Source organism: Puntigrus tetrazona, chromosome 12, assembly GCF_018831695.1.
Source record: "Puntigrus tetrazona isolate hp1 chromosome 12, ASM1883169v1, whole genome shotgun sequence".
NCBI classification, from domain to species: Eukaryota; Metazoa; Chordata; class Actinopteri; order Cypriniformes; family Cyprinidae; genus Puntigrus; species Puntigrus tetrazona.
The window spans coordinates 11,905,082-11,932,137 of NC_056710.1; the positions used below are offsets into that span (position 1 = coordinate 11,905,082).

General features: G+C 39.3%; 1 protein-coding gene across 1 annotated transcript; it reads left to right on the top strand.

The window, feature by feature from the left end:
* Positions 1–27,053, top strand: skap1 (src kinase associated phosphoprotein 1). The gene is made up of 13 exons (XM_043254009.1): positions 1–285; positions 853–958; positions 1,628–1,653; positions 1,881–1,997; positions 14,625–14,705; positions 14,785–14,868; positions 14,950–15,074; positions 15,187–15,250; positions 16,364–16,621; positions 18,337–18,381; positions 18,460–18,566; positions 26,327–26,420; positions 26,700–27,053. Exons 1-12 carry the CDS (start codon positions 246–248, stop codon positions 26,354–26,356), a joined length of 1,083 nt encoding a protein of 360 aa, XP_043109944.1. The 5' UTR covers positions 1–245; the 3' UTR covers positions 26,357–26,420; positions 26,700–27,053.
* The last annotated feature ends 3 nt before the right edge of the window (positions 27,054–27,056 follow it).

The following is a 27,056-nucleotide window of genomic DNA, read 5'->3' on the forward strand; positions in this document are numbered from 1 at the left end:
CATACAATCTCTTTGGGCACGTTTCATTTTCACCACAGCGTGCTTTGCACTTCCTCTTCATCTTCTTTCTGCCAACCGATTCTTGTGTGTGTGGATATCTCTTTCAATTCCTTTTTATTTCATGCTGTGAACTGATGCTGTGGGATGACAAGTGACCAACAAATTAATTCTGAATTTCTTTTACCTTCAATCGACATCAGCATATTTTATTACCCCTTATATCTGTTGGAGTCTTACAGAGTGAGATGGGTACGGTTGTTGATGACATCAGACAACTATTAAAAGGTATTCTCCATTGTTTTGCTGTTGATTTTAGTGCTCTTTAGTGCTTTTAGTGATTTTAGTGCTCTTTCCGTGCGCATAAAATAAGCTACAGCCTATATATGTAGGCTAGACCTACTTATTTTTGTATAGTTTTTTTTTAATGATAACTTTTGAAGGTAACCTTGATTGCAAACTATTTTATGATTTCATTAGTTTTATTTTCTCTTTTAATTGTCCTGCTTTGCTGTGTTTACTTTAGAGTAACACATTTTGTACGAAATGGTACACATGAAAAATGCCATCATAAGATAGTATCTGTTCTGACACAACAGACAGGATGACTATTGTCTTCAGTCGTCTATGGCATTTGCCTGAATAGAACAGTCTTTTGCATATTTCAAAATGCATGCGCTATTGAGCAGCAGTACAACATGAGATCAGATTTTTCTCTTTCCACATTAAAATACAAAGTAAAAATTTGTACATTTTACCATTAGTTTTTATATACATTCAATGTTTTTGTATCTCACAAATTAACTAATGTAGCATAGCTTACTGAGGTCGTTTTCTATCTTTTTTTCCCTTCAGACTGTGAGCTGTTTGTTTCTGAGATACTCCAGGATGAGAATCTCAGTATCCCTGCTCAAGAGGCCAGGGAAATTCTCCTGCGAAATTTTCATGTCATCCAAAAGAGGTGAGGGATGTCACATTATGTTTTATTCATGTGTAGCTATTAGAGCTGACGCGTACTCGCTCCTCCTTGTTTGTACTTTATATTGAAAACCACAAAAAGTAAATTTATAAAAGCAAATTATCTGTGCTCCCAATTGAGCTACAAATGAAACGCAACAGTTAAACAGACAGGAAGCAAATGGCACAGCTCTTCTATTGTTGTTTTTTACAAGCAAGGAGTACAATTACAGCACTTACTCGCTGGAGTGGTTTTGTGGTTTGCAGCGCTAGGTGTTTGCAAGGAGAACAAGCATACTTTTTTCTTTAGAACTGACTTACACGAATACTTAGCTGTCTATGCATCATCTGCAAACGTTGCAGTGCACTTCTTTACAGATGCATGTGTTTATACAGACACTCATCCTGCTATCAATCTTACATCTCTTTGATTCTTTTAGAATTTGTCGTACGGCTCTCATTGCAGATCTGAAATGTTTTTTTTCCAGACCGAGAAAGAGTATAACAATACGAACCATTTTATAATCCTCAGTTATACCTGATTTTAAGCCATACGCAATACTCCTTTTCAATAAAACCTCTGACCATCGTGAAGTCCATTTGTTTAGAAGGTTATTTTATCCTTTACAAAATGTTCTTCTCTAAACACATTTTTAATTCCTCTCTTTCGCAGACACCCACAAGAATTCCCCCACAGATGTAAGTGAACAGCTGTTTCATGATTCTAATTAATTGCCCACCGAGATTTCCGTTCAGATTCTGTCTTTCCTGGAACAGTGGTTCTATAGAAAACAAGTCGGTTTCACAAAAGATTCGATTTTCCTCCCACGGCATTTTCATTTTATGTGGCCTGTGTCTGTCGAATTAACTCAGCAAAGTTTCTGCTTGTATGAAGCTCTTGATTTTGAATTTTGTTTTTATCCTAGTCGAGTCCAATCTTGAGGACAGCTCAGATGACAACCGCAGCTCCAGTCTGGGACGTTCTGCCCCCTCAGATGATATGTCAGTGGCCTCTGACTACCAGGAGGAAGGTGCTCCTGAACGTGAGTTTCTGCGGATGAGTGCGTTTACTCCAATGTCTAATGCATGTAAGCTGTTATAAGTTGAGACAGGAAACTTGTCTAAAGCATCTTTAGCGCATTTGTTGTTGTGGGGGTTTCGCTGGTAGTGATGAAATACCCCGGTGGAGGTGTTTGGTAACAGATCACCCTCTAGTGGATTCCCACAACTCTGCTGTTGGCATTGAGGAGTGTGTGGAGGGGGAACGGGAGGGTTGTCTTTACCCTCCATACAAAAGAGATGAAGCTCTCCCTCTAGTGGCAGGCGAGCGGGTTGTTCTGAGGTTCTTAGGGTTAAGCTGTGGCATGTTTGACTGTGTTTAACAATGGTGTCAGAATGTTAGCTTTCTTGTCCTTCTGACACCAAGTATATTTACACTTGTATAGCCTACTACAATTTTGAAAACGGAAACCGGCATGTAATTCAAGGTTTAAATAGAGAAAAACAGGACGTGCTGCAGATTGAAAATGGCCCGTCAAAATCTGTGTTTTGTGTTTGCTGATTGTTTTGTTTTTTTACTTACGTGGGCAGTTTGCCGTTTGCTTCGGGCCGTGATCTGTGACTGATCATCCCCGGCTCCTCTGTAACCAGCTGGTCTTGAAACTCTACCCCGTACCTGAGGGGCATTTTATCCATTTTCTCTTCTTTATCACTCATCATACAACTGACAATTTTCTCAGCCTGCAGCTTTGCAGAAATACCAAAAAAGAATTAACGGGCATTCAAGTCAATAGCATTGATCTCTTGTGACCGGCTCAGAGATGATACTATAATCCAATAAAAGGCAAAGAGAGGGAGATTTTTACTTTATAGAACTATTTACTATTCTTTTAATAGTTTTCCAGATTGAACGGAAAAAAAAATGTCAGGCTACACAATTGCCATTTGTGAAAACCATAATTTATTGTTTTTATCTTGAATACGCTGCCTTGTTCACTGACATGAAACTTCTCACAACCCTGGTAAAAATGAATACTCCATCGTCCCATTTATTTTATATGTTGTTTGTAATTTAGCAACAAAAGGGGTCAAACCTGGATGTGCTCCTTTGATTCGCTTCTTTGCCGGAAAAGGCATATAAGTCAAAGAGGAGTAACTCGAAGAAGATTCGCATCATGTCGCTCTTTCAATAAAGATAATGACCAGCAAGGGCAAGTGCAGTTCAGGGTTCATGTTTAGTTCACCAGTTGGGAATCTCACATCAAACCCTACGAGAGGACATTTGGAATTTGAGCGGGAGAGCATTCCGCCGCATATGAAATTAGAGAGGGGAATATAATCATGAAGATTAAGATTCAAATGCGCACCTTTTTCAGCAATTCAGATTTGGTTTGTTTTCTCATTTGCCTTTTATTCAATAAGAACGCTCCACGCCGAGGGCCCTTTTTTTTTGCTTAGCTCGAGTGAATGAAAAAACAAAAAGCATTTGTGTTATGAATGAGCCGGTGTCCTTGCATGCTGATATTTTCAAATTTACCCTATTGTAGCGGAGGGTAAATATAGTTCAGGCATTCAATTCTTACACCGTTACTCGCTCCGTGATGTCACATGCTCGCCTGTGTGAGGAAGGGAAATTGACTGTGTCTGCTTGTGCTCTAACCTGACTGGAGGACGAGGCTGCAGTTGACTCGTCGATGGGAGGAGCCAGCGTTATTTCATTTAGCCAGCGCTGCCTCGCTGTCTCCAGAGGGAGGTTTGACACAAGATTTGTTATAGCTGACAGGAACAGATGGGCGCTCTATTGTCAGGGCCCCTGTCTGTATGGTAATGTGAACTGAGTTTCACCCGCAGACCGCACGGTTGACCCCACCGTGCCTGCAGCCTCGTCTGGATGACAGCAGCCCTGCAGCCGAGGACGGGAAGCCCAGGGCAGGAGGAGCCTCACGGCGGGGTGGATATTTTGCCAGGTCAAGTTTAGGAAATGCAAAAGTTGTAGAAAAAAAAAGAAACCTTCTTATAGCTCTCAATGGTTTGGAGAAGCAGATAGTTGCTTAGAAGTATCGCGCAAATGATTTGAAAAAAGGTCGCATACAAGACTCCAATCCACCAATCATTTCAGTAATAACAAATAGAGCAGAAAAGGTGTATGGTTTGTCAGTCTGACAGGAGTTTGTGTGTTTAAGAGGCTAATATCAATGCATGTCCTATCAAAGGCCGCACATGCTCTGGGCTCTTTGTGTGCACTGACTTGATTTATGTCCAGAAACAAAAGCCCCTCTCGTTCCTGTTATCTTACCCCACCACAGCTTTACAGGCAAAGCTGGAGAAGCCAATCAGAAAGGCCGAAGATGTTTCTTTATCGCAAATTAGATCATCAAGATGTAAATTTAATTTTTTTTTTCCTCAAGATCTTAGAGCCTCTAAATTAATGGTTGCGAAATTGATTGTTGTAATGAATCTCTGGAGAGTCCAAAAAGAGCTTGCATCAATGAAAAAGACATTTTAGCTCGGCAATTAAGCGACCCTTAGCAAACCGAAGTGACCAAATCTCATTTTCGTCATCATCACAGTTACTGTGGAAGAGCTCTGTCCTGCAGCCTCGGATTGTCATATTTATCCTAATGCAGTGGCACGTGGAGGTGAAGTCACGTGATCATAAACACCTTATGTGACCTTATATGAGTGTTTGAGTCGTTGTCAGCTGGTGCTCATCCACGCAGCCTCTTAACTCCATGCGTTTACTGTGAGTGCTCACGCTTTGAGTGTTTCTTCCTCCCTACAGTAAACTTTTGACCCCTGGGTCTTGTTCTGGTCAATTCGTGACCTGTCTGAACTCTGTCTAGGGCAACCGAGTCTACATTATTGACCTCAGCTGCCATAGCAACATCACAGTTCAAATAAAGTTTCGCTGGCTGGGACAAGATTTAGATCACCCCAAAAGCGCCCATCCGTTCTAGTAATCATCCATTAATTTCTTCCAATCGCGATTAATATTCTGCTGCGGTTTTGTCAAAGAGTAAAGTATGAGGCATTGGCAGGCTTCATAGGGCACGTTAAATGACTTCGGCAAAGATGACACCATCTTTCCTCCGCGCTGTCGTTTTCCCACCCTCTGTTTCCCTTCGCATTAATTAATTGAAATAGACACATATTAGACCCGAGCATCCTCAGTGCATCGCTGCTTCTGCTATACGGGTTCAAAAGTTCACTTCACTCTCAGAAGGCTACGATGCTGCAGAAAATGCTGATATTTGCTCTCGCTCTGTCTCTCGCTCATTTGTAATTTCACCGTTTCACCCAAACACGCTCTCCCTTTTTCTCCAGCCCAGTGTAGTGATCATTCGGAGGAGATTTTCTACTGTTAATGTCATATCATTGTCAGTCGCCCTATTCATTGCGCTGTGATGAGTCAACAGAGCGTACATCACTATATTCATCATGCATTTTCTTTCATTGGTTAGGAAAATATTGCTTCTGTGTTCGATATAATACGTCTCGATCTAGTAAAAGTTACTGTGGGTGAGGAAAGGAAGTCTTTCATGATTTGCAAGGAATGAAATAAGCAGAATAGGAAGTCACAACCTTGAGTGTCTAATCTTCTTTGCAGCCTGTCAGTATCGCAGACAAATGGCAAAACGATTCAATGCTGTGGGTTCAGCTAGAGGTTAGCCTTCCCAGGTACCTCCAGCTCTCTCTCTCTCTCTCTCTCTCTCCTCTCCCCCTTACCCATCTTGCAAATGAGAATTTGATTTTTCTCTCCACTGGATTCCATTTCTGGAGATTGATGAAGTTTCGATGCAAGGCCCAGGTGGCCTGATGCTTTCGTTGGGAAACAAATGAAAGCGCGTGTAGGTGTGTTCGCCTGTATACACCCACAGGGAGGGAGTGCTGTTCAAATGTCTTCTACGTGTCTTTTTTAGCTTCGGCTAAATGCAGATTTGCTCTCGGCAACCGGTCTGTTGCATTCTTAATATTTACAAATTCTCGGCATTTGTGCAGCGCTTTTTACGCTCGAAATGAACATTCCCAGATTCTTTTTGTGTCTTTTGTATTTGCTGACATAATCCATTTGACTTCTCTGACTCTTCGAGGTCTGTTATACGGCAGCAATTGGAATGTTTTCACATCTTTAAACTGACCAGACAAACTGTTTTTCCATGAAATGTCTTTCCTCCCCATGATTTGTCAGCCTGCTTAGGTATCATTTATCTGTCAAAAAATGGAAAATATTATGCTAATTGCCTAATTTACCATATGTTTTAAATTGAGTGTTGAAACATGTAATAATCATAAAAGAGTTTTCCCCCCACACGGTTCTGAATTTGAGTGAGGAGCTTCACGAGTGAGAGCCTATATTTAAGTTTGGGAGATTTCTGGCTTGGTTATGCACGTTACTGCAGTGTGTGTGTGATAAAACACAACCATCGGTAACCACTGAACCAAATCATTTTCATGCTGACTGGCAGGGCCGTGATATGACAGATTCCAGTGTACAACAGAAAAAAAAAATCCTCTTGATGTTATCACAAGATGAGGATTTTCCGTGAAGTGATTTTTTTGTTACAACAATGCCTGGCTCCAGTCCACAAGCACCTTTAGCCAATAAAAACACTTCAAGTTAACTTATCCCGCTCTCCTAAATTTTATAGAGTAGCATAAGATGGAAAATTGTGTCCAGATTTGTGTTGTGTATATAATAAATTATTTTAAATAAAGCGCTGGTTTTATTTTTGTAAAGAGGACATTGCTCATATATGGCTGGATTAAGATTACAGATGTGTAACTGTTGGCTCTTGTACTTCTACCATTTAACGTGAAGCCTTTGAACTTTCTATTTATTTACTTAAGGACACGCGCGGTTCTTCTGCGCGGTAGACCTGCAGTGCGCGTGCTGCTCCACAAAAACGATATTTATAGGCAAATTGCTATAAAAGTATTACCTTTTTATAAATGAATGAATATATGAATGCGAATTGTTTCCTTTTGGTTATTGAATGTTGTTCTGATATGTACGGGCCTAGCTTATTTTACACAAATGTCTCAAAAAATGTAAAGCTAGGCTAACACTCAGCAAAGGTAAAGCAGGTTAGACTAAATGTTTTTGTATTATTATTACTATTGTTATTCGGTAATGAATGAAGTAAATAAAGCCTTTATTTAAAAAAGAACTATTCTGAAGACCCATATTCTTAATTCCAATGTGTATTATTTATACTTTATAGCTTGACTCGGACCCATATGCTATATTATTTATATTTATAAATGTATTATTTAGGCCTAGGGTGATTTAATGATAAGCCGCTAAAATTAAATTATATTTTGTGACGTCTTATTTTGGCGTAGGTCGAAACATTCCCGGTGACTGATCTGAAAAACCACGATCTTGAGTTAACAAAGTTTATTGATCATTCATGGCAGAGCGAATGACTAAATAAAAAAACCCCTTTAAATGTGAACGGCGTCTGTAGCCTAGTTAGTCTACGGACCCACTAGGAATCAATTCAAGAAGGTATTTGTTAAAACCTGGGGGAAAAAAAAGAATCGAGATACAGCCTAGACTATAAGCCTAAACACAGACTAAAAAAAATAAACGTTTGTGAAAACAAAAAAAAAAGACAACTTTTATTAAAATGTAATTTAATTCAATTTAAATGTTTATTCGTTGTCATGTTAAATTCTGTCTTTTTACATGTTATGTACGTATTATATATAGGCCTACTGAATTATTTCTCAGTGTTGTCGAAGTTGTTTTCTTCAGAGAACACCGTTCACTTTCATTTAACACGCGCCCCCTGGTGGACTTTTTTTTCAAATGTAGCTTTTACCGTTTTCCTCAAGCTTTAGCGGTCCTGCTCGTATTTACACGTTTTATACAAACTAAACGACACTTTTAGGCTGTCACTTAGCGCTGTCTAATTTCATGCTTTTTTTTTCTGAATTGGAAATCTTACCGTTTCCACTCACTCGTTTCCCGGTTAAATAAAACAGACTCACAATAAGCAGTTTCTGGAGTTTATCAGACGGTCATAAATACCTGTGTGGCACACATGTATGCGAGCGTTAACAAACACGTCAAAGTTTACGAGCGAACCGCATTCCTCGTGTGATCGATGCTCGATATCATGAATCTTGATTCGCCGTCCACAGACAGTCGACACGTGTCCGCTGGCGTACTTCAGCGCTCTGGACTCAAAACTATTCAAAGAAAACCTACAATCAAGCAGATAAGAGACGTAAAACTACGGGGCTGTCCAATAGTCCTTTACCTTTATGATGCTTTTTTAATATAACCTGTGTTTACCGTCATCGTCTGCACTCATATAACCCGTTTTAAATGCATTGAATCGATAGCTGCGATTAGTACTATAACATATTTTTCTTCAAAATTAGTGTCAGGTATCCCACAAGAAAATACGTATTTTAATGTTAGTTTATTATTGTTATGCTGCGCAAATAATAGGCGTGTTTAAATATTATTTAGCATATACAATCGGAAACGAGTGTAGAAAAAATATAGATTATAACAAAATAGGCATTGTGTGTTAATTGTGATGAATGTAGTCTGTTCTGTGCAGTCTTTGTGGGTCCAGTTGAAATAGACTGCAAAATGTTACCAACCCATCTGGTTAGGCATGATAATTATTTTATATATTTTTAAACACAGAGATGGAAATTTCTGCTTATTAGATGATAACTGTTATTTAGCAAATGCAGTTATAAGTCAGAAGAAATTATACATGCTTACCTCCTTTTTTTTTGTTCTGCAAATCCCTTTTATTTGTAAAGACTTACAACTTGCACTGTCACGGGGTGATGGCATATAATTTAGCACTGGAGTTACTTTCTAATTGGTTAAACTTATGTTTTTACGATTCATTCGAAATGCAACACTCCCCGTCTCGACCCTTTTTTTTCTTCTCTTACAGGAATGTCTCAATTTCTCCCCACATTCAAAACATTGCATGTGACAGAGTGTCTTGTAAATGGATCCAAAAAGATATTGAACGGATAATAGAAACGGCAGCAGCAGTGCAATGCTATGCATAAAAACAATTAAATAAATGCCTGAATTATACCTTTAATGCCACAGTGTTGTCCAATGTAGGCAGTTTATTTAAAACATTTATTCTGTGGTTTACTTTTTTTGATCTTAATGTTTTTAATATGAAGGTATTAGATGGAGATCTACGTATGCAGTCACTTTTTACTTTCTTGTGTGAAATAAATTCACATCCTTTCACATTTTTTCCTCCTTTTTACATTAGAAAAAACAAAAATGAGAAACCTGCTCATATTTCTGGTTGAAATAAACACGCACTCATTTTTATTGTATATTCATGTCTATTTAGTTCATTTTTCTTTGTGAATTGGCTATAACCGACAGCACCGAATTCCAAGCTTTTCTCATGCCTCGGCTCCACTAGTTTAAGTATATTTCCACATCTCGCCGAACTCATTTTTCTTCGCGGCCGTGTGTGATGATGACACTGCTTTCGAGTCATATCTCCTCTGGCTGTCGCACCCCAGTCCAACCTCTCTGCCATCTCAGGATTATAGTATTTGCAGTTAAACTTTTGAATGGATGTCATAATATATGGGGGTAAAATTTATAGAGCTCTGGTCTCTCAACGGAGGACCCCCTTTGCTTTCCCTGCTCATTGCCAGACTATAAATTTTCCTCTTGTACGGTGCGGCTCGTCAGTAAAGGAACAATGTTGTGGCACTAAAGCATGCTAAATGGTTTCCCACATCATGTGTGAAGCCCACAATTGCGCCTTTAAACAGAGGCCGGCTAAAGGTCCATCCTGGAATCTTGTAAATAATAAGTAATACTGCAAAACTGTTCAGGGGCTGCCTGATTTCAGGTCTCATGTTGTGAATAACAGATCCTTTTCATTCAAATCGAATCAGTTCTTGTTAAGGACAATTTAGAGAGGTGATGTTCAATTGAGCCGTTCACCTAGGGATCTCTCTCTCTCAGTCTTTCGCTCCCCCTCCCTAATGCATTTCCCTCTCTCTTTTTTTTTTTTTTCTCTCACCCTCCTAATGTTTGCTGTGCGCAGGCATCGCACAGAGGCCACTGCCTTTGCTTTAATGAGGAAAAATGTGTCAATTTGCTGTTCTCTGTGTGCCGTTTGCGTATTGGTGTGCAGTACAGGGGGGTTAAGGATGCTCGGAGTGCTCCTTTTTTCTAATCAAGTGCTGTACAGGAGAGCGCAGTAATTCCTGTCTCTCCATCTCTCCCTGATCAGCATTCCTCCCCTGCCTCTCCCCTCAGCCCCCCAGGGACCCTCGTGCCTTCTGTTTCACCTCATCTCTGAGGTTCACGCCGAGGTCAGCCGCAGGCCCGCGCGTCCCGTGCACGCGGTGCGAAATTGGAAGACACGGAAAGGGCATCGATCCGATGCAGATTTCTTGCACTGTTTATGTACAGCATATGCAGGCATCTTCTTGTCTTTTTGGCTTATTGCTTAGTTTCTTTTTTAATTTATCAGTCTTGTGTGTGTCTATGTTTAATACACATTCCAGTAATTTATTAAAACTCGTAAATGTCTTCTAAATTATTACACGTTTTCATACTGTACTAAATATTATTTTGTTGGCCAAATTCAGTTGTAGAATTAAAACGATTAATCATGTTTGTGGTATTTGTAATTGTAATTAGAATTTTAAAATCCTCCTTTTATTAGATGTGAGCTGTAAAATCAAAACAATTATCTGCTCATCTGTATTTGGGAATTCGTGCATCTGTGTTTGTAAAATTTGGTGTATTATAACAGAATGCATCAGTATGCAAATGTGATCACATGATCGGTTAGGAATCTTTATTGGACTCTTTTAATCAATATGTTAGTGATCTTGACTGTTGTGTCACAGCACATCATTCTCTTGTGTCGATTCAAAACCTGAAGCGCAGACATGCAATCTACCTAAAATATTTAATAGTTTGATCAGTGCACTTCGATCATTGCAAATGTCATAAAGAGATAAACGGAGAAGAGAAAAACATCACACACACTGCCATTTAAAATACAAAATTTAATATACAATTTTGATCATCTTACCTTTGTCAGGCCTTTAAATAATTGAAAGAAAACAAACTTAAATGTATGATTAAATCTACATCTTGCCGCATTCCTGTCTTTGAGAGGCCTTTGCATCTGTCACTGCTGACTGTGCCCTGTCATTGACTCATAGCCACTCAACTGTGATGCTATTTAATGGTGTTTTACATTAACTTGCTCGGATCATTACAGCATCAATCAGATTTTTATAGCCGGATCACCTGCTGTGCTCATAACATCACCTGTGAGCGCAGTATTATGCATGTTGGTGAGGATGTTAAATGCCTACAGAGCCCAGCTTTATTATCCAATACGAACACCTCAAATGAGCTTATGACGAACAGTAATTAATTAAATATTATATTAGGTTGTTTGTTCACCACTCATTTGAGACCTGCTGCTCTCAATTTTTCGATGTTATTGTTACGAAAGGGAACGGGTCTGTGGGGAGTAAACACAGCGGCCCGTTGGTGGTAGGAGTAGTGTGACCTGGAGCCGTGCCTACCTCCGTGTTGCAGAAGCTGGGGGAGGGAGGCTGGGCCGGCCATCTCTCGGTTCTCCCGTATCCCGCCGAGCTCCTCTCGTGGCATCAGTCCCCGTTCTCCTGCTGCCGTGGCACTGATGAACGTCCTTCTGCGTGGCACGCTCAATGCCTCACTCCACCAATCTCGCCCTGCCACATTGCAGAGGCCGTGCCATGCATCACCACAAAGCGTCTAGCAGCCACGGAGAGCGCCTGAAGGAAAGTCATTAGCTTTGTGTCGCTCCCTTTCTCGTCTCCCCACATCTCCACGTATTTGTGTGCCTCTTGTCATGAGTTACTGACAAAAACCGAGCTTGGAATTGGATGTCTGCTTAGCGAAAACTAAATAAGGCTTGCGATGCATGATTTTTGATGCTCCGTTTTTTGCCTTGGAATACTTCAGAATAATTGATGTCGGTAACGAACAACATGAGAAAACAAAATAAATGAAGTCGGAAAGGGCCTAACAGCACAAAGCCTCCGAGAACGATGGTGATGTAACACTCTGAAATATTCATAAACATCCACAGCACGTTTAAATGGAAATGATTGGCCTTATGCTAATTAAGGAGGGAGAATGCAAGGGGTGAGAGTTAAGAAACCTCACCGCTCTGAATAATTAAAAATACAATTTATAGTTGAAATGAAAATCCTCAAGACCTGTTCCACGTGCATTTTTTATGTCACTTCAGTAGTCAGAGGTTAATGATTTTGTTTATGATGGTTTCAAACGGGCATGTTTATAAAAACATGTAGAATCAAAGGAAACTGACGATGTATGAAACAGGCAGAAACGTAATATAGTTCAAGCTCTTGGTTTAGTTTTTTTTGTTTTTTTCCCCCACTGCCTTTTGGGCTGCTTTTTGTCCTCTGTGGCTTTAAATATATCAAGCTTTCATTGGTTTGAAGGAAATGACTGAAGTTAAATGTTGCATCCGTTGGGCCAATCAGAATCTTGGGTTTCCTTAGAGACAGTTCAGAATAGAAAAACATGCCATTTTTTTTCTGTAGGTGAAATGTTTGGTTACACTGCTACCCTGTGGAAGAATCACGAATATAGTGACTGTCCAGAAACACGCCCACTGTTTGGTTTCCTCGGGAAGGCAGGTCGTAGGTTGTGAAGAATGACCGAACACAAATTCGCCATTCATTTGGCCATTGCTAAAATCTCTGACCGCACCGTGGGGTCAGACGGCAAAGCCCGAGGAAGGAGGTTGTCAGTAGGTGTGTGAAGATTAGAGACACTGTTAATTGTACGCCGTTCTCACATTTCTTCTGTTTATTCTGTTTCTTCTGAACTATTACGGGGGCTTGACCTTTTAGATAAATGAACAGAGGGGGATGTGGATGGATGAGGGGAGTAAAAGGTGTCGGGACGAAGGCGCACAAAGAGAAAAATGAACAGAGAAGTGGCTGGACCGAGGCCTCCGTTTTTTTTCGATGATACATCAACCTACCCTTGACAAACAGTTGTATTTATGACAACGTAGATGTGACCGTGTGTACAGAAAAGGCTCATGTGTGTTCGCGAATGTGAGTGAGGGTCAAAGGGCTCCTTTGTGAGATGGTCATCTGTCTGATAAACTGAACACATAACATGGCGGGCATACAGAGCTCGATGGTGATGTCACGCAGACTGGGTGCGTTTGATGAGCTGAGTCTTATTTATAGAGGCATTAGATTCTCCAAGCTGTTATATCCGCCCCTCACGTCACAGTTGCACTTATCTTTGTTCTTTGGCATTTTTTTTTTCCGGTGACAAGTTCACAACACAGCTCTCCGCACAGTTCACTGCATGCTGTCTGTTTTATACATCGAATGGCAGCCTTAGCTCAAAGAGAAGAGATGCCACAGAGATTACTTCGACATTAGTGTGCAGGGAAGGAAGCATCTGCTCGTGTCTAAATGAGTTTTAAATAAGTCTGGTAGCGTGCCCAGAGGCCCACCTGTCGCCTACGCTCTCTTTTAGCTCTTGAGGTTTGAAGTTGATGAAAGCCGGATCGCGAGGGTGAGGATTTGTGTCTCGTTTCCCTGTTTTCAGCAAATTGTTCGCATGCGCTGCCACTCTCACATGCCCTAGAAAACACGCTAAAAATAGACGCGTGGGTGCAGATTAAAGTGCAGCAAGCCCTGCACGAGATTTTGATATATTCTTATTACAGTTGTCATCAGCAGTGCCGTCAGGGGCCTGGGACAATTTTTATGAGTGGGCTGGTCCCCTATGATTTTTGGCATAAAAGGAAAATCGCCAATTTTCACTCATAATGTATTTTTGGCTACTGCTACAAATACCAACAAATACCCATTCTACTTATGACTTGTTTTGTGGTCCAGGGTTGTATAGTATAATATGTTCAGTAAGATTTTATTTTTAAAGAAATTATTTTATTCTACAAGGACATAGTAAATTGACCTGAAGTGATAGTATGACAGTAAATGCATACATTGTTTCCTAAAAATGTAGTGTATATACATATATATATATACATACTAATTTTTGTGGTATAAAATGTTTTCTAAAATGTTTTCAAAAGAAGTCTCTTATGCTTACCGAAACTGTATTTTGAGATCTAAAATGCAAGGAAACAGCAATATTGTGAGATATCGTTACAGTTGATACTAACTGTTAACTATTTTCAAATATTTTAAAATAAAATTAATTCTACTGTGTACAATTCATTTTTACAAGTTTTAATGCTACCACTTACCGCTAGTCTTTATTGTCACATGATCCTTTAGAAATTTTACTTTTTAAAGCTCCAAATCTGCATATCAAAATGATCTCTGAATGATAATGCGACCCTGGAGGTTACAGTAGTGGATGCTAAAATTAAGCTTTGCTATCACAGGAATTGCATTCTCAAATATATTAAAAAGAAAACAGTTATTTATAGCAAAAATTACTGCATTCTCTGAATAATTCAGCCTTGGTGAGCATAACTCTTACTGACCACAAAAATATTTTCATTTTATAAACAATTATAAGTTTTCTATTTCATGTCTGAGTAAGTGTGTGCACTCATTTTATATTATAGCACATTATTTCGCAACATAATTTCCCTTGATTTCTGATTTTCTGACAGTTTTTGAGGAGATACCTCTGGTGGCTGCGCAGGACCTGGGTAACATCCTAAAACAAGGCTACCTGGAGAAGAAGAGACGTGGTGAGAAGGAATCTTTAAAATCAAAGTATTTCAAGTCGCGTAGCATCCACAAGCATTTCTAATATTTTTCTTTTTTCAGATCACAGTTTCTTCAGCATGGAATGGCAAAGGCGATGGTGTGTGTTAAACAACACTATATTTTATTACTTTGGGAGTGAAAAAGGTATGTCCTGTTCTGTTTAATGAGGGCATGAACATCAAGACAGAGATATTGAGAATCTTGTGTCTTGTCTTCTGAATTCAGACAAGCAGCAGAAAGGGTCATTTTATATTAACGGCTACAGTGCGGAGCTGGTGCCCAGCTTACGCAAAGACTCTAAGAAGAATTCGTGCTTTGAGTTGAGCGCTCCTGGAAGACGCTCTTACCAGGTTCAACATACACAAACACACTCTCATTGCTAATTATAAAAGTCATCTTGCTGTCATTACAATAAAGAATGAGAATAGCCTTCAAATAAACAATGATAGTTTTTCTCTGCAGTTCACAGCCAGCAGTCCCCGTGAGGCCAGGGAATGGGTGGACCAGATCAATTTTGTCCTCAAGGGTATGTGAGATATGAAACATATGTTTATTAGAATGCATAACATATATTATAATATGCTGATCCAAGCAGTTTTATAAGAAACAAACAAAAAAATCCCAGAAAAACATACCAATAACTTTCCTCCTGGTTCAGCCAATAAGATGGTCTCTAGACCTCCTCATGCAGCACGTCACTGAGCTTCTGAGTCCAACGTGCTTCAGGCTGCCTCCTCTTCCCCGTAGCGCAGCGCTCTTTACAGGAAATTGATTGGGATTTGCCCGGTCATCCTTTAGGTGCATCGATCTGGTCCTGCTTGGCATCCAGGCAGTGAGGATACGATAGCCTGTGTTACAGAGCTCAGTCACCTGCAATCAGGCCCTCACTTCATCTGAGACAGATCTGAGGCACCCTCGCCACTCTAAAATGGGCTCAATGCGGCCCTCTGATTTGCGGGAAGTAATGGACACTCCTGAGATAGTTTTCTCCCTCCTCACCCCCCTTCGCCTATGTACATACAGCCAAATGGCACAAGCATCGTTAAGTATTAGCACTGTAATAAATGTCAAATTTAACACTTTTTTTCACCCCCGATTTCTGCACAGTGTTAAATTTCAGTTTTTTTTTTTAAATTAATTCTCCAAAGCTACACTGAGGTCTAAAAATTACATTAATTCAGTTTTAGATTTAGACCAAAATATACAATTATTTTTAGTTATTTACAGTTAGATTTTATGCTCTATTTATTGACAAAGCGTGACATTGAATGTTCTCAGATCATGCTGGATCACATGATCTTTAGCGCAAACCTGTAGAGTTAATGTGTCTGGAGTCCCACCAAACCAAGAGGAAAAGAATATGAACATAGGAAATTCATGTTATTAGTTCAGGTTTTCACTCAAATTAAATTATACAGGTAATGCTATTTGTAATAAAAAGCAATTATTTATGAAAATCAGACTGTCATTTTCTGTCATTTTCATTATTTTGGTGTTAATGTTTGCCGTTATGGCTTCTCTCCATTTGTAGAGTGACATGCAATATTGTAGGAAAATATAATAATATAATAGTATAAATATAATATTTCACAATATTACTGTATTAGGTGTTAATGATTGTTTATTGTTTTTCTACAAGATCTGAGCTCTAACTTCATCCCCTTTGATGATGAGGAGGAAGAGGAGGTGGAAGAAGAGGAAGAGACATATGATGACATCGAACGAGCTACCACACCTCCACCTCCACGTCCTGGACCAGCATCTGCACCGGTTACAACCCCAAATCTGGCACAAACCCCCCAAAGCAGCCGTGAAGAATGGAAGGACCAAGCAGGAACTCAAGAAGATGAAGAGGATGATGAAGAGGACGAAGAAGACATTTATGAAGTGCTTCCAGGTAAAAATAAACTGTGTATCTAATTGATTGGCTGTTTTAATATTGTATTATCCTCATAAAAATACAAAAAAATACTGATATCAGTTGTTGAGAGGGCTTTTGGAACTGAAGTTGAAACTATCAGCTTTACTGTGTTGAACACCATCAATAAGAGCATATACATCAAGATCTGGTCACCCAGAGTGATAGCAGGACCCTCAGAGGACCTAATGAGATCTCTGAGGAGAAATACATCACTCTGGAGTGCTGTCATTTTCACCTTACTTTGCCATGTGTGCTGGGCAGCTGAGCTGGCCACAGATGGCGGATCGAGTGACCACCTCTCTCACTTTTCCGCCCTTCATTCATCTCTCTCTCATCCTCTTACGCATCTCAGATTTTCAGTATGGAAAAGTGCTGAGCAGGTCTTTTATGACATTGTCTAAAAAGTGCTGAATGTAGTGTGCTGATATATTAAATAATCTCCTTTATTATACCATTCAAATATTTTGGGTCAGTAAGAAAGTAATACTTTGATTCACCAATGATGCATTAAGTACTGTAAAAGTTACAGTAAAGATGTTTATATTGCCACTTAGGAATTCTGTGTTTTTTTATCAAATAAATCTGAAAAAAAAATTGTGTGTGTGTATATATATATATATATATATATATATATATATATATATATATATATATATATATATATATATATATATATATATATATATATAAGTGTTTTGATGATAAAAAAAAATAATAAGAAATATTTCCTGAACACTAAGTCAGCACATTAGAAGGATTTCTAAAGGATCATGTGACACTAAAGACTAGTGGTAAGTGGTAGCTTTAAAACTTGTAAAAATGAATTGTACACAGTAATTAATTTTATTTTAAATATTTTAAAATAATTAACAGTTATTATAAATTGTAACAATCTCTCACAATATTGCTGTTTTCCTACATTTTTGATCTCAAAATGCAGTTTTGGTAAGCATAAAAGACTTCTTTTGAAAACATTTTTTCAACATTTTTTCAATTTATTTAAATTTAATTAATGAAAAAAAATATATATATATATATATAAAGAATAATATATATATATATATATATATATATATATATATATATATATATAATATTTTGAGATTCAGAATTATCCATTTACATTTTGACAATGCTAATTTTGAAATCTCATGTTTTTCCAATGAAGCCTCATGCAGCAGATTTCAACGAGTTTTAGATGTATATTTTGCACTTGCACATATGGTAAAGGGCTACTTTAGCTTTACAGGTTTTTTTCCCCATGCTGTTCCTGGAAGCTCAGGGCAAGCTTGTGCTGTGGGAAGTATAGGGTTGCTGGACGGTGGTTTTATCGGCAGGCTGACAGCGTGAGGATGGATGTGGGAGACGGAAAGCTGGGCTATCACTGTCACCTCATAGACCTAGAGGTGCCACGCCCAGAATCAATGCCTGTCTGCCTGAAACACACTAGCCATCTAACCCGGCCTGGCACCTCCCCTATAAATCAAACACGAGCTGGCTGTTCTGCCAGCACCGCACATATGGTTTAATATACTTATGAAAGAGTTCAGAGGTACACAAAGTTGATCCCGAAGTTAAATTAGCAAGAAAGATGTTGCAATATTAGCTGCTGTGAAGTGTTGCCAAAGGAAGAAATTAATGTATGTACTTGTTCTGTATTTCTATAACCTCTGACCCTCTGTATTTTTCAGATGACGAAGATACTGACAATGCTGAAGAATGGGCTGAAAAATCTGGTAAGAAGATACATTGATAAAGAGGTGCTAGAAATTGACAAAAAAAAGTTTATTTTTTTATTTCTGTTTTAAATAAAGGAATTTCAGATTATGCAAATTATTACCAAGGCTTGTGGGACTGTGAAGCTGATGGACCCGATGAGTTGGCCTTCCAGAGAGGAGATGTCATCTACATCCTTAGCAAGGTTTGTGTTTGTTCCCTCAATCTCTTACACACACACAAGGTCAGACTTTTAGTTCAGCGCTGTTGGCTGTGTCCTTGGCTATTTTGTTAGTTGAAGCACTCTGCGTGTATTTTGCTTTTCTATTCTCTTATCTCGCTCTATCCATCTCCTCACTAATGATGAATAATACGCAGCTGGCTATAAGATGAGTAATATCGTTCAATACTCACTGACTTTCTCTTAGCGGCTATTCATTTACTGTATGCTAAATGACAATGCTGCGATGGTCTTCACTTAGTCAGTACATTCTCATTCTAGGATTTTACAAACAAGGCCTCAGCCAAAGTATAATGAATCAGAATTTTTGCGGCTTCTGTTTCTACTGCTTTTTTCTCTGTTGATTATTCTATATCAGTCTCAGAATTTAAGAAAAGAATAGCATATCAGCAACACATCAGCTTTCTAACACAGCAGTTACATTTCTAATTACTATTCTAACAGATATTAAACCGTTTTACTTAGCTTGTCATTACAGAAAGGCCCTTGTACATGTGCGGACTGTAGACCACCGCAATACTGTATACAGGCACATTCTCAGTAATAGGCTGTTGATTCATTGCAGTAGTTGTGTCTTGGAAAATTGAGCGATCGGCCAAGCAAAGCACTTTATTTGGTGCATTCGCTTTAATCTATATATTTTTTGTGTCCTACAAATGGGATGTTAGCAGGAACACATAGTGTAGCTGTTTCTTAAAGATACACCACTGAAAGAATCAATGTGTTTTAATTTTACCTCTGACTGAGCTGTTATCTTAAAGGAATAGTTCATCCAAAATGAACAATCATTGTTGTTGCAAGGCTGTATGACCTTCTTTTTTCTTTGTTTACACACACACACACACACACACACACACACACACACACACACACACACACACACACACACACACTCTCACACACACATATTTGTAGTTTATGGGGACTTTATGGGGTAATTTTTTTATACAGTCTGTATGTGCTGTTGCCCTACACCAAACCTTTTTAGTTTTTTAAGCTTTTTGAATTACGAGGCAATTGGCAGTGTCCTCATAAACCACCTTCAAATTGTAATATCTCTGTCATACCCATATTATAAAATAAATTAGTGTCCCCATAAACCACAAAAGACAGAACAGACAGTTTTTTGAGGATAGAATGAAAGTGGAGTCTTATGCCATTTAGGGCCCTAATAACATTAATTACATTACAAAACAATTAAAACATTCTTTAAAAATAGTTTGCGTTCTACAAAAAAAAGTCACACACACACACACACACACACACACACACACACACACACACACACAATGGGGGTAATCTAGCAGAGGAATTAGTCTCGATAATAATGAATCCCTAATGAAAAGTACAGTTATGACAGCTAATGATCCCTAAAAACTGAATTAAATAACAGGGAGAGCTAAAACCAGATTTTATTCAGTTATTATAAAAAACATATATATTACATGCACCGTGCTTGGTTATCAAAACAAGGTAAGGATGTGCACGGGTCATTTATTTTTATCTCATGCCGTATTTCTAATTTGTGTAAACAATGAGTCTAACCATCTCAGATAGCTAGAGCCTGTCTCTGATTTTGTCATCATGCTGTTATTATATTCAGACAAGTAGATTTATCAGCTCTTACTTTTAATCCCTCTGTGACTGACATGTAATTGAAATAGCTTTTATTGATGGCAGCATTTTCGAAACGGCTGCACTTGTATCGCTCAAATCTCGTAGACCTCTTCGGATTCATCCAAAGACAATGTGGGTCTGCTGCTCTTGTTTTACGGGTGCTTCCCCGGAACGTTGACCTTACTGAGTGAAATATAGACCGCTGGCTAGAACTCAAGCCCAACTCTAGCGGTCCCACTCATAAAGCAGTGGTCATAAAACCTGAGTGCATAAATTCTGCTGCACAGAGGCGTGGAGGGGAGGCCAAGTATATTTGTGTCAACACCGAGCGTAATTACAAGGTGATAAAGACGTGGAAAGTGCTAAATCAATTCCGCTAACCAACAGGTTTTTGAGGCTGCGCTATGATTGACCGCTGTGAAGTCACAAATCAAAGAGGTCGACAGCGCTGTCACAGCACTGGTGTAAGCAGAGCGTACAGATTAAAAAAAGCTCTCTCATCAGTCTTTATTGATCCACCACTTACAGTGAATAAACAGCTATTCGGCTCATCTACACAAATCACTACACGTATCTATAATATGTGGGAGCATTTGGGAGGGTGATAGCACATGCACAAAATATTTCCTTCATTAGTGGTTATTATTAGGGTATTTTGGTAATACTTGGATGGAACATGAAAATTAAATGTAGAGGGGTACCACAAAATTACAAATTTGTCACGATTTTTTTTCCCTCATGTTATTCTAAATTAATTTATTTAAAAACGTTTTTTTTTTTATCCATGCAAAAAAAAAATAAAAATTAATTCTGGACTGGACTGTACTGTCTTGTTATTTACCAAAACATATAACTGAACACATAATTTCAGTACAAATTATTTTTTTTTGTTGTTTAAATTTGCTGGTGAATCATTTAGAGCTCATTTTATGAGCAACCATAATAGTTGCACTACGGCTTGCTGTTTGCTTCAGATCAGCCTCCCTTGCCGCCATTGTTTCACTGCTCATGCCGCATGGCTCTTTAGTTCAGAACACTTGAACATGAAATACTGGCTAAGGCTAACATCCATCTGCCAGCTTTGTACAGCCCACTCAATCCTCAGGGTTGAAGAATCACGGCAGCAGGACATTTGGGGATGTTTTTCTTCCCGCTCTAATCACATTGCATGTGCGCTAGCTAACAAATGTACTTTATTTGTCTTATTTTTGTTTTTTGCATTATAGTTTGTTTGATGTGCTCGGTTTTTTTCTTACGTGTAGTTGAAGGGGCCCATGGAGATTTGGTTTTTCCTAAACCTTTTTTTTTTTCTTCAGCCATGCCATCCTTTTGCATTCCAGACTCTTAATTTATGCCCCTAGATTCAAAGTACATGACTCCCAAAGGTCAGACCCAACACATGCCAGAATTCCCACTGGAATCCCCTTAAAATCCTGGAATGAGAAGCAAAGAGATTTATTGCACTAAAGATAGAGGCAAACTTCTCCTGGACCCTTTTAACATGCAAGCCCACCAATTCTCTTTCTTTCAGTTCGTCTTGGCCTTTCTACGGCATGTGCTTTACACTCTCACCATTAGGGGCTGTAAACTAGGAATCTTTAGATGCCAGTCTAGACAAGGTCCAACCTACTTTAAACATCCAGATGCTTCATCAGTACGGCTGTAGACACTACTGCCACCTTCTGGCTGAAGATTGTAACTTTTCACGCTGGGTGGTGCATCTAGTGGTTTTTAAAATAAATGCTTAATGGTTTGAATTGAAAACTTTGCTAATTTTGCATTATGTTTTCATGTCATTTATTGATTATCTTAAATTTACAAACTGTTTTACATACACACACAAACACACACACACACACACACATATATATATGCATATGCATATGCATTTTAAGATTTTCTGCTTTTAAATCATTCAGACAGCTTTTAGGATGGTTATGTGTAATTTTCTCATGCTCCACTGTGCAGGTTTTTACAGGTGAACATAAATGCGAATTTGCATATGAATGTGCAGTTCTCACAGACAAAACTGTGCGATTGTGACCGTTATCTCCTCCCTTGTGGGACACATCCTCGTAAACTTCAGACAGATGACTGCTCCAGTTGGCCTCCCGCCCAGGGGGTCAGTCTCCTACAAAATGCCTAAAGAAAAGGAAAAGGTGCCATAAAAGAAAAGGAAAGTCCAGTGGAAATAGACACTCCTTTTTGAACTCATTCTCACACACTCATCTAAGGACCTGCCTTCTTTGTGGCGCTGCATAGACATATTGAGCTTTCTATTTACCAGCAGAGGCATCAGGGGGTGAGTCTGGGGTTCTGGGGTCATGCAGAAGGCAACGGTCATCTCGAGGTCAACTACAGTAGGTCATTATTCAGCCTAAGCCAATAGTCCAGAACTGCACGGCGGCTGCCCCCCTCACACTCTGCATAATTATTATAAATGGGAGGCCACATAAACAGCCATCATTACAGGCTCTCAGCAGCATACACAATCCACTTTAAATGCCTATTAAGTTTAAGTGCCATCAGTAATCCCCAAGTGTACTTTTTACGACAGCAGATTATTTGGTCATCCCCATTTTTACTCCATGTCGCACCATCCAACGCCCCGGATTTGGGATTATATAAGGGCTGCGGTGTTCCGCTTCGCTTTATTTGACTACGCCAAACAAATATTAATATTACGAGTTCTTAATGGCCAGCTCCGATGAAAATGACATGCAAATGAAATGCACTGATTGAGATAAATTGAACGATGGCTGTCTTTGCTTGAGAAGCAGATCAATACCTGTTCGCCACCTGCCGCGTCTGCCGCTTAGGACAAGCAAACAACGTGACGTATTGGTGTTTGTCTTTTAAGATGGCTGGATGAGTGAGTCCCTGTGCAGCACTGAGCGTGTGGAGCTGATGCTTTACGATGCGAGTTAAGGAAAGAGAAGCAGGAGAGGAACAGCGGAGGAGGGGGTTGTAGCACCCGAGTGCCGGGTTCAGCGGCGGGGCAATGAGAGACTTCCTGCGCTCCATCACTCCCAAGGCCTACCTCAGTCAGCTGGTGGCCAGGGGCAGAGGCCTCATGTCTCATTCTTATTACCATGTCTACTGCCTCCACTGTGTGTGTGTGAGTGTGTGTGCGTTTCTACTCGTATGCGGAAAAAATGAATGCGCTGAGGGAGAGTTTGCAAATAAGGGAAATGATTAAAACGCGATCGAGGTGGGAGGCGTGAATGCAAAACGTGTCATCTAAGAGGGAATTTACAGGGGGCAGAGGAAAAAAGCGGTGATCGGTATTCTGCCGTTATTATAGACAAGAGTCACTTTTGAGCCCGTCATGATATTGTTCAAGTTAAGCCACTCCTTTTTAAGGCATCATTAGCTGTCAATCTGTCTCCCGGTCGCTGGAGAGCAATGGGCCCATCTGAATACCATTGCCAGCCGCCCCCCTGAGTGTGAAATAAATGATATCAGTGGCACACTGCAGGTGTTGTCATGGCAACGCACACTCTCGATAGCTCCCTGTGCCAACTCCGCCTTTCTCGGGAGAAGGTCGTGCGGAGGTCAGCGCCATCGCTTCACTTTCACAGCAGCTGCCCACCAGACCTAGACCAAGCTGAGACGCACCTGACCCTGTCCTGTTACAGAGAAGCTTCCCGAAAAGCCACCCATTATCCCAGTCCCATGCAGTTCTTTCGGGTAAATCTCTATAACAACCCTTTCTGCGGTCAGGCGCAGATTGGATGTCTCCCAAATGCCTCTAGCTGACAGATGCATTGCCGAAAAGCAGATTGCTAATACCGGGAGGCAGGAAAAATGAGGCAGGAATGAAAAGGACACGAGTCATCGAAATGGGACGGACTGCACTGGAATGTATTGACTCTCTTTCTTGTACTGTGTGTGTACTCTGTTTGAACCCACAGTTACACCATTTTGGGGGTTGGTTGGGGGTGAGGGAGGCAGGGCGGAGGAGGCGTGTTGGATAGGAGGCGCTGCGGCGTGGTTGAAATCGGCAATGGACGCACCTGTGATTATGAGGAGTATTATACAGCACTTTGTTGCTGTCCTCGTTGTTCTAGGCATTGCTGAAATGCAGTATATTCGAACCGGTAATTTTATTACATTTTGCTTATGTTTAGCAAAAATCGTATGAATATGTATGAGTGAGGTTTTACAAAATCTTGTAAAGTATGTACGAATTTCCATGAGATTGGTCTGATATATCAGTGTTTTTGAACAAATTGGTTTATTGAATGATTCAATGAACAAGTGACAAAAATGAATTGCTACACACAAATTTGGTCCACGTTTGTACATAACTGAATCATTTAGTCAGTTATTTTCATTCTGAAGCAAGAAATGCACCTGTAAACTGCATGCTTCCTAACTTTATAGTAGGTGACAAAAGAAGGACGGGCACTTGACTATCCCATGTGGCCATAGGTCTAGTAATAAGGACAACATGACAAATGTAATACATCCAGATTACATTCATACTACACAAAAAACAGACAGAAAAAAGGAAAGCAATTCATGAATGTATGCAATTTCGAAAGCAGATACTGACTGAATCTGACTTTCTTTATGATTGATTCATTGAATAATTATTATTTCAAAGAAGTTAATAATTTAGGCTGTTCCTTTAGTTAGTGCGTTGCATAAGGATATTGAGGATGATATGGAACGCAGCCCGTCTTCAGCAAACTATTGAATAATCTAAGCAAGTGATTTGTTCAAAACAATGATTTATTAAACTTGCACATTTTTTAAAACGGTGTAACATGCATAAGACACTGGAAAAGAGGCAAGATGTGAGTGCAACAGTCACGCGTGTCTAATACATTATGCATAGAAAAACAATGGAAAAGCAGTGCACTAAAATGCAAAACGCACTGTGTGAATATTCCCTTCTGGCAGTATTGGGTCTAAAATGTAAGCTATTCGATATTAACTTCTTGTTTACTGAACTGTCATATGAGAACATCAATCTACACCTTCAACAATCCCCATCTGCATAGCTGCATGCGTCTCAAACAAAGAGCTCAGGTTCCTGGATGTACCGCTGTACCGAGGCGTTGATTCCGCAACGGCATTGAGCTCACCGTCCAGATGGATTTTATTCCGTATAGCATCATTAAAGCGCCTCATCTGCATGGGCTGAGGACTACATTAAGCTCTCAGCACTGTGGGTGTGCTTAAAGAGAGGAAGGTAATTAGTTCCTACTCTCCTCAGCAGGCAGTGGATGGATGACATGCTCATCATGTCTAAATGTACAGTGTGTGCTGCTAGAATACTAAAGCTCTTAAAACACTTCAGCCTTTCACTATCAGTGTATCTCGTGTTCTTTAATCTCCTCATTTATAAACCCCTGTCCACCTGAATCTGTCTTCATTCATTAAAGGCCAGATCTGGGGCTCTCTCCTCTCTTACTCTGAAGAGCTTTGGCCTGGAAAAGCTCTTAAAGGTGTTTGGAGAGGAGTGAATCAGGAGAATGTTACCTCAGAGCTTCTAGAAAAGAAGAGAGATTTTCTCTGCTTTCTTCAAGGCATCCAGGAACCAATGCTATGCATACACTTTTAAACTAGTCCCCAATTTTATGTCAGTATCTCTAGGGGCAATTGTACTTCTCTAATGTTTATCAACAGATTTAAAACTAACTTCTTTAATTATCCGAGAAGCTGCATTTTAAGATTTGAATTGACATTTATATTTGCATTCGAATGGATGTATGCAGGTGCATGAAATTTAGTTATATTGTAAACATCCCGATACTTTGTTTTTATGTGCAGTTTTAAAGCCCAGATGATCCATACAACTCAGTAAACACCCTTAAGAACAGCATAAGTGCCTTCTCGTGCCACAGCATTACATTTTCTGTGATTCCACAGATAGAAAATCTTCATCAGTTCCAAAGTGGCTAAGCCACTTGATGTTTCTATGACAGAAGACTTAATATGAATATAGAGTGAACATATTTGGACACAATATAGGCTATATGCAAAGAAAAAAAGGCTAAGTATGTGTATTATGTGTTTGCTGATTAATTTAATTTTGTATTGAATACAATTAAATTCATCCTTTCACGTGTCTGTGCTTTTCTGTTTGTTTAAACTAGGAATATAACATCCATGGGTGGTGGGTCTGAGAGCTGGATGGGGCTATTGGCATAGTCCCCAAGGAGTTTTTACATCCTGCTTATATTCTATAAGGTATTTGCATTCAGACTCGTTCTACATGATTATTTAGCCATAATGCAAAGCAAGCGACTTGAGCTGAGATTGATCTCTAACTGTCATATTGTATTCATCAATGTACTTTATCACTAATTTAAAGTTTCAAAAGTTTTCAAAATTAATTCAACATTAAATCCAATTCCTCCATGCTGACACCTGCTGGATATTATTGGAACTAGAAAGATATATTATTCGGCAGCACACATTTAAAATACATTATTCAAACTGGTGTTAAATATTTGTTTTCTCTTCTAGGTTTGCTTTTTGTGAAGATCACAGAATGTTAAGCGTTACAACACTTAAGCAGCGGTCATGGTTCGGAAGATGCCAATGATTCGATTAGAATGTAAAACCATTTCTAGAACCTAAACCCTGAGACCAAAACTCATTGCATATAAGCATTTTATGTCACATGAATAGTGTACACCAAGAAGCTCGTCTAAATCTGTCACGGTTTCATTTGTTCAAAGATGAGCCTCATTTCAGCAAATGGTGTACGTGAGAAAAACATTTGTAATGTAAAAACTTCTTTTTAAACTTCTCATTCATCACAAAATCTATTCTCTTTCAACAGCATAAATTATTAAATACAATTATTTGTCTTAAGAACCA

Bases quoted from the DNA above. Each gene is read 5' to 3' on its own strand.
- skap1 (XM_043254009.1), top strand. From the start codon at position 246: ATGGGTACGGTTGTTGATGACATCAGACAACTATTAAAAG. The intron at 286-852 runs GTATTCTCCATT...TTTTCCCTTCAG, and splicing joins CATCAGACAACTATTAAAAG to ACTGTGAGCTGTTTGTTTCT. The intron at 1,654-1,880 runs GTAAGTGAACAG...TTTTTATCCTAG, and splicing joins ACAAGAATTCCCCCACAGAT to TCGAGTCCAATCTTGAGGAC.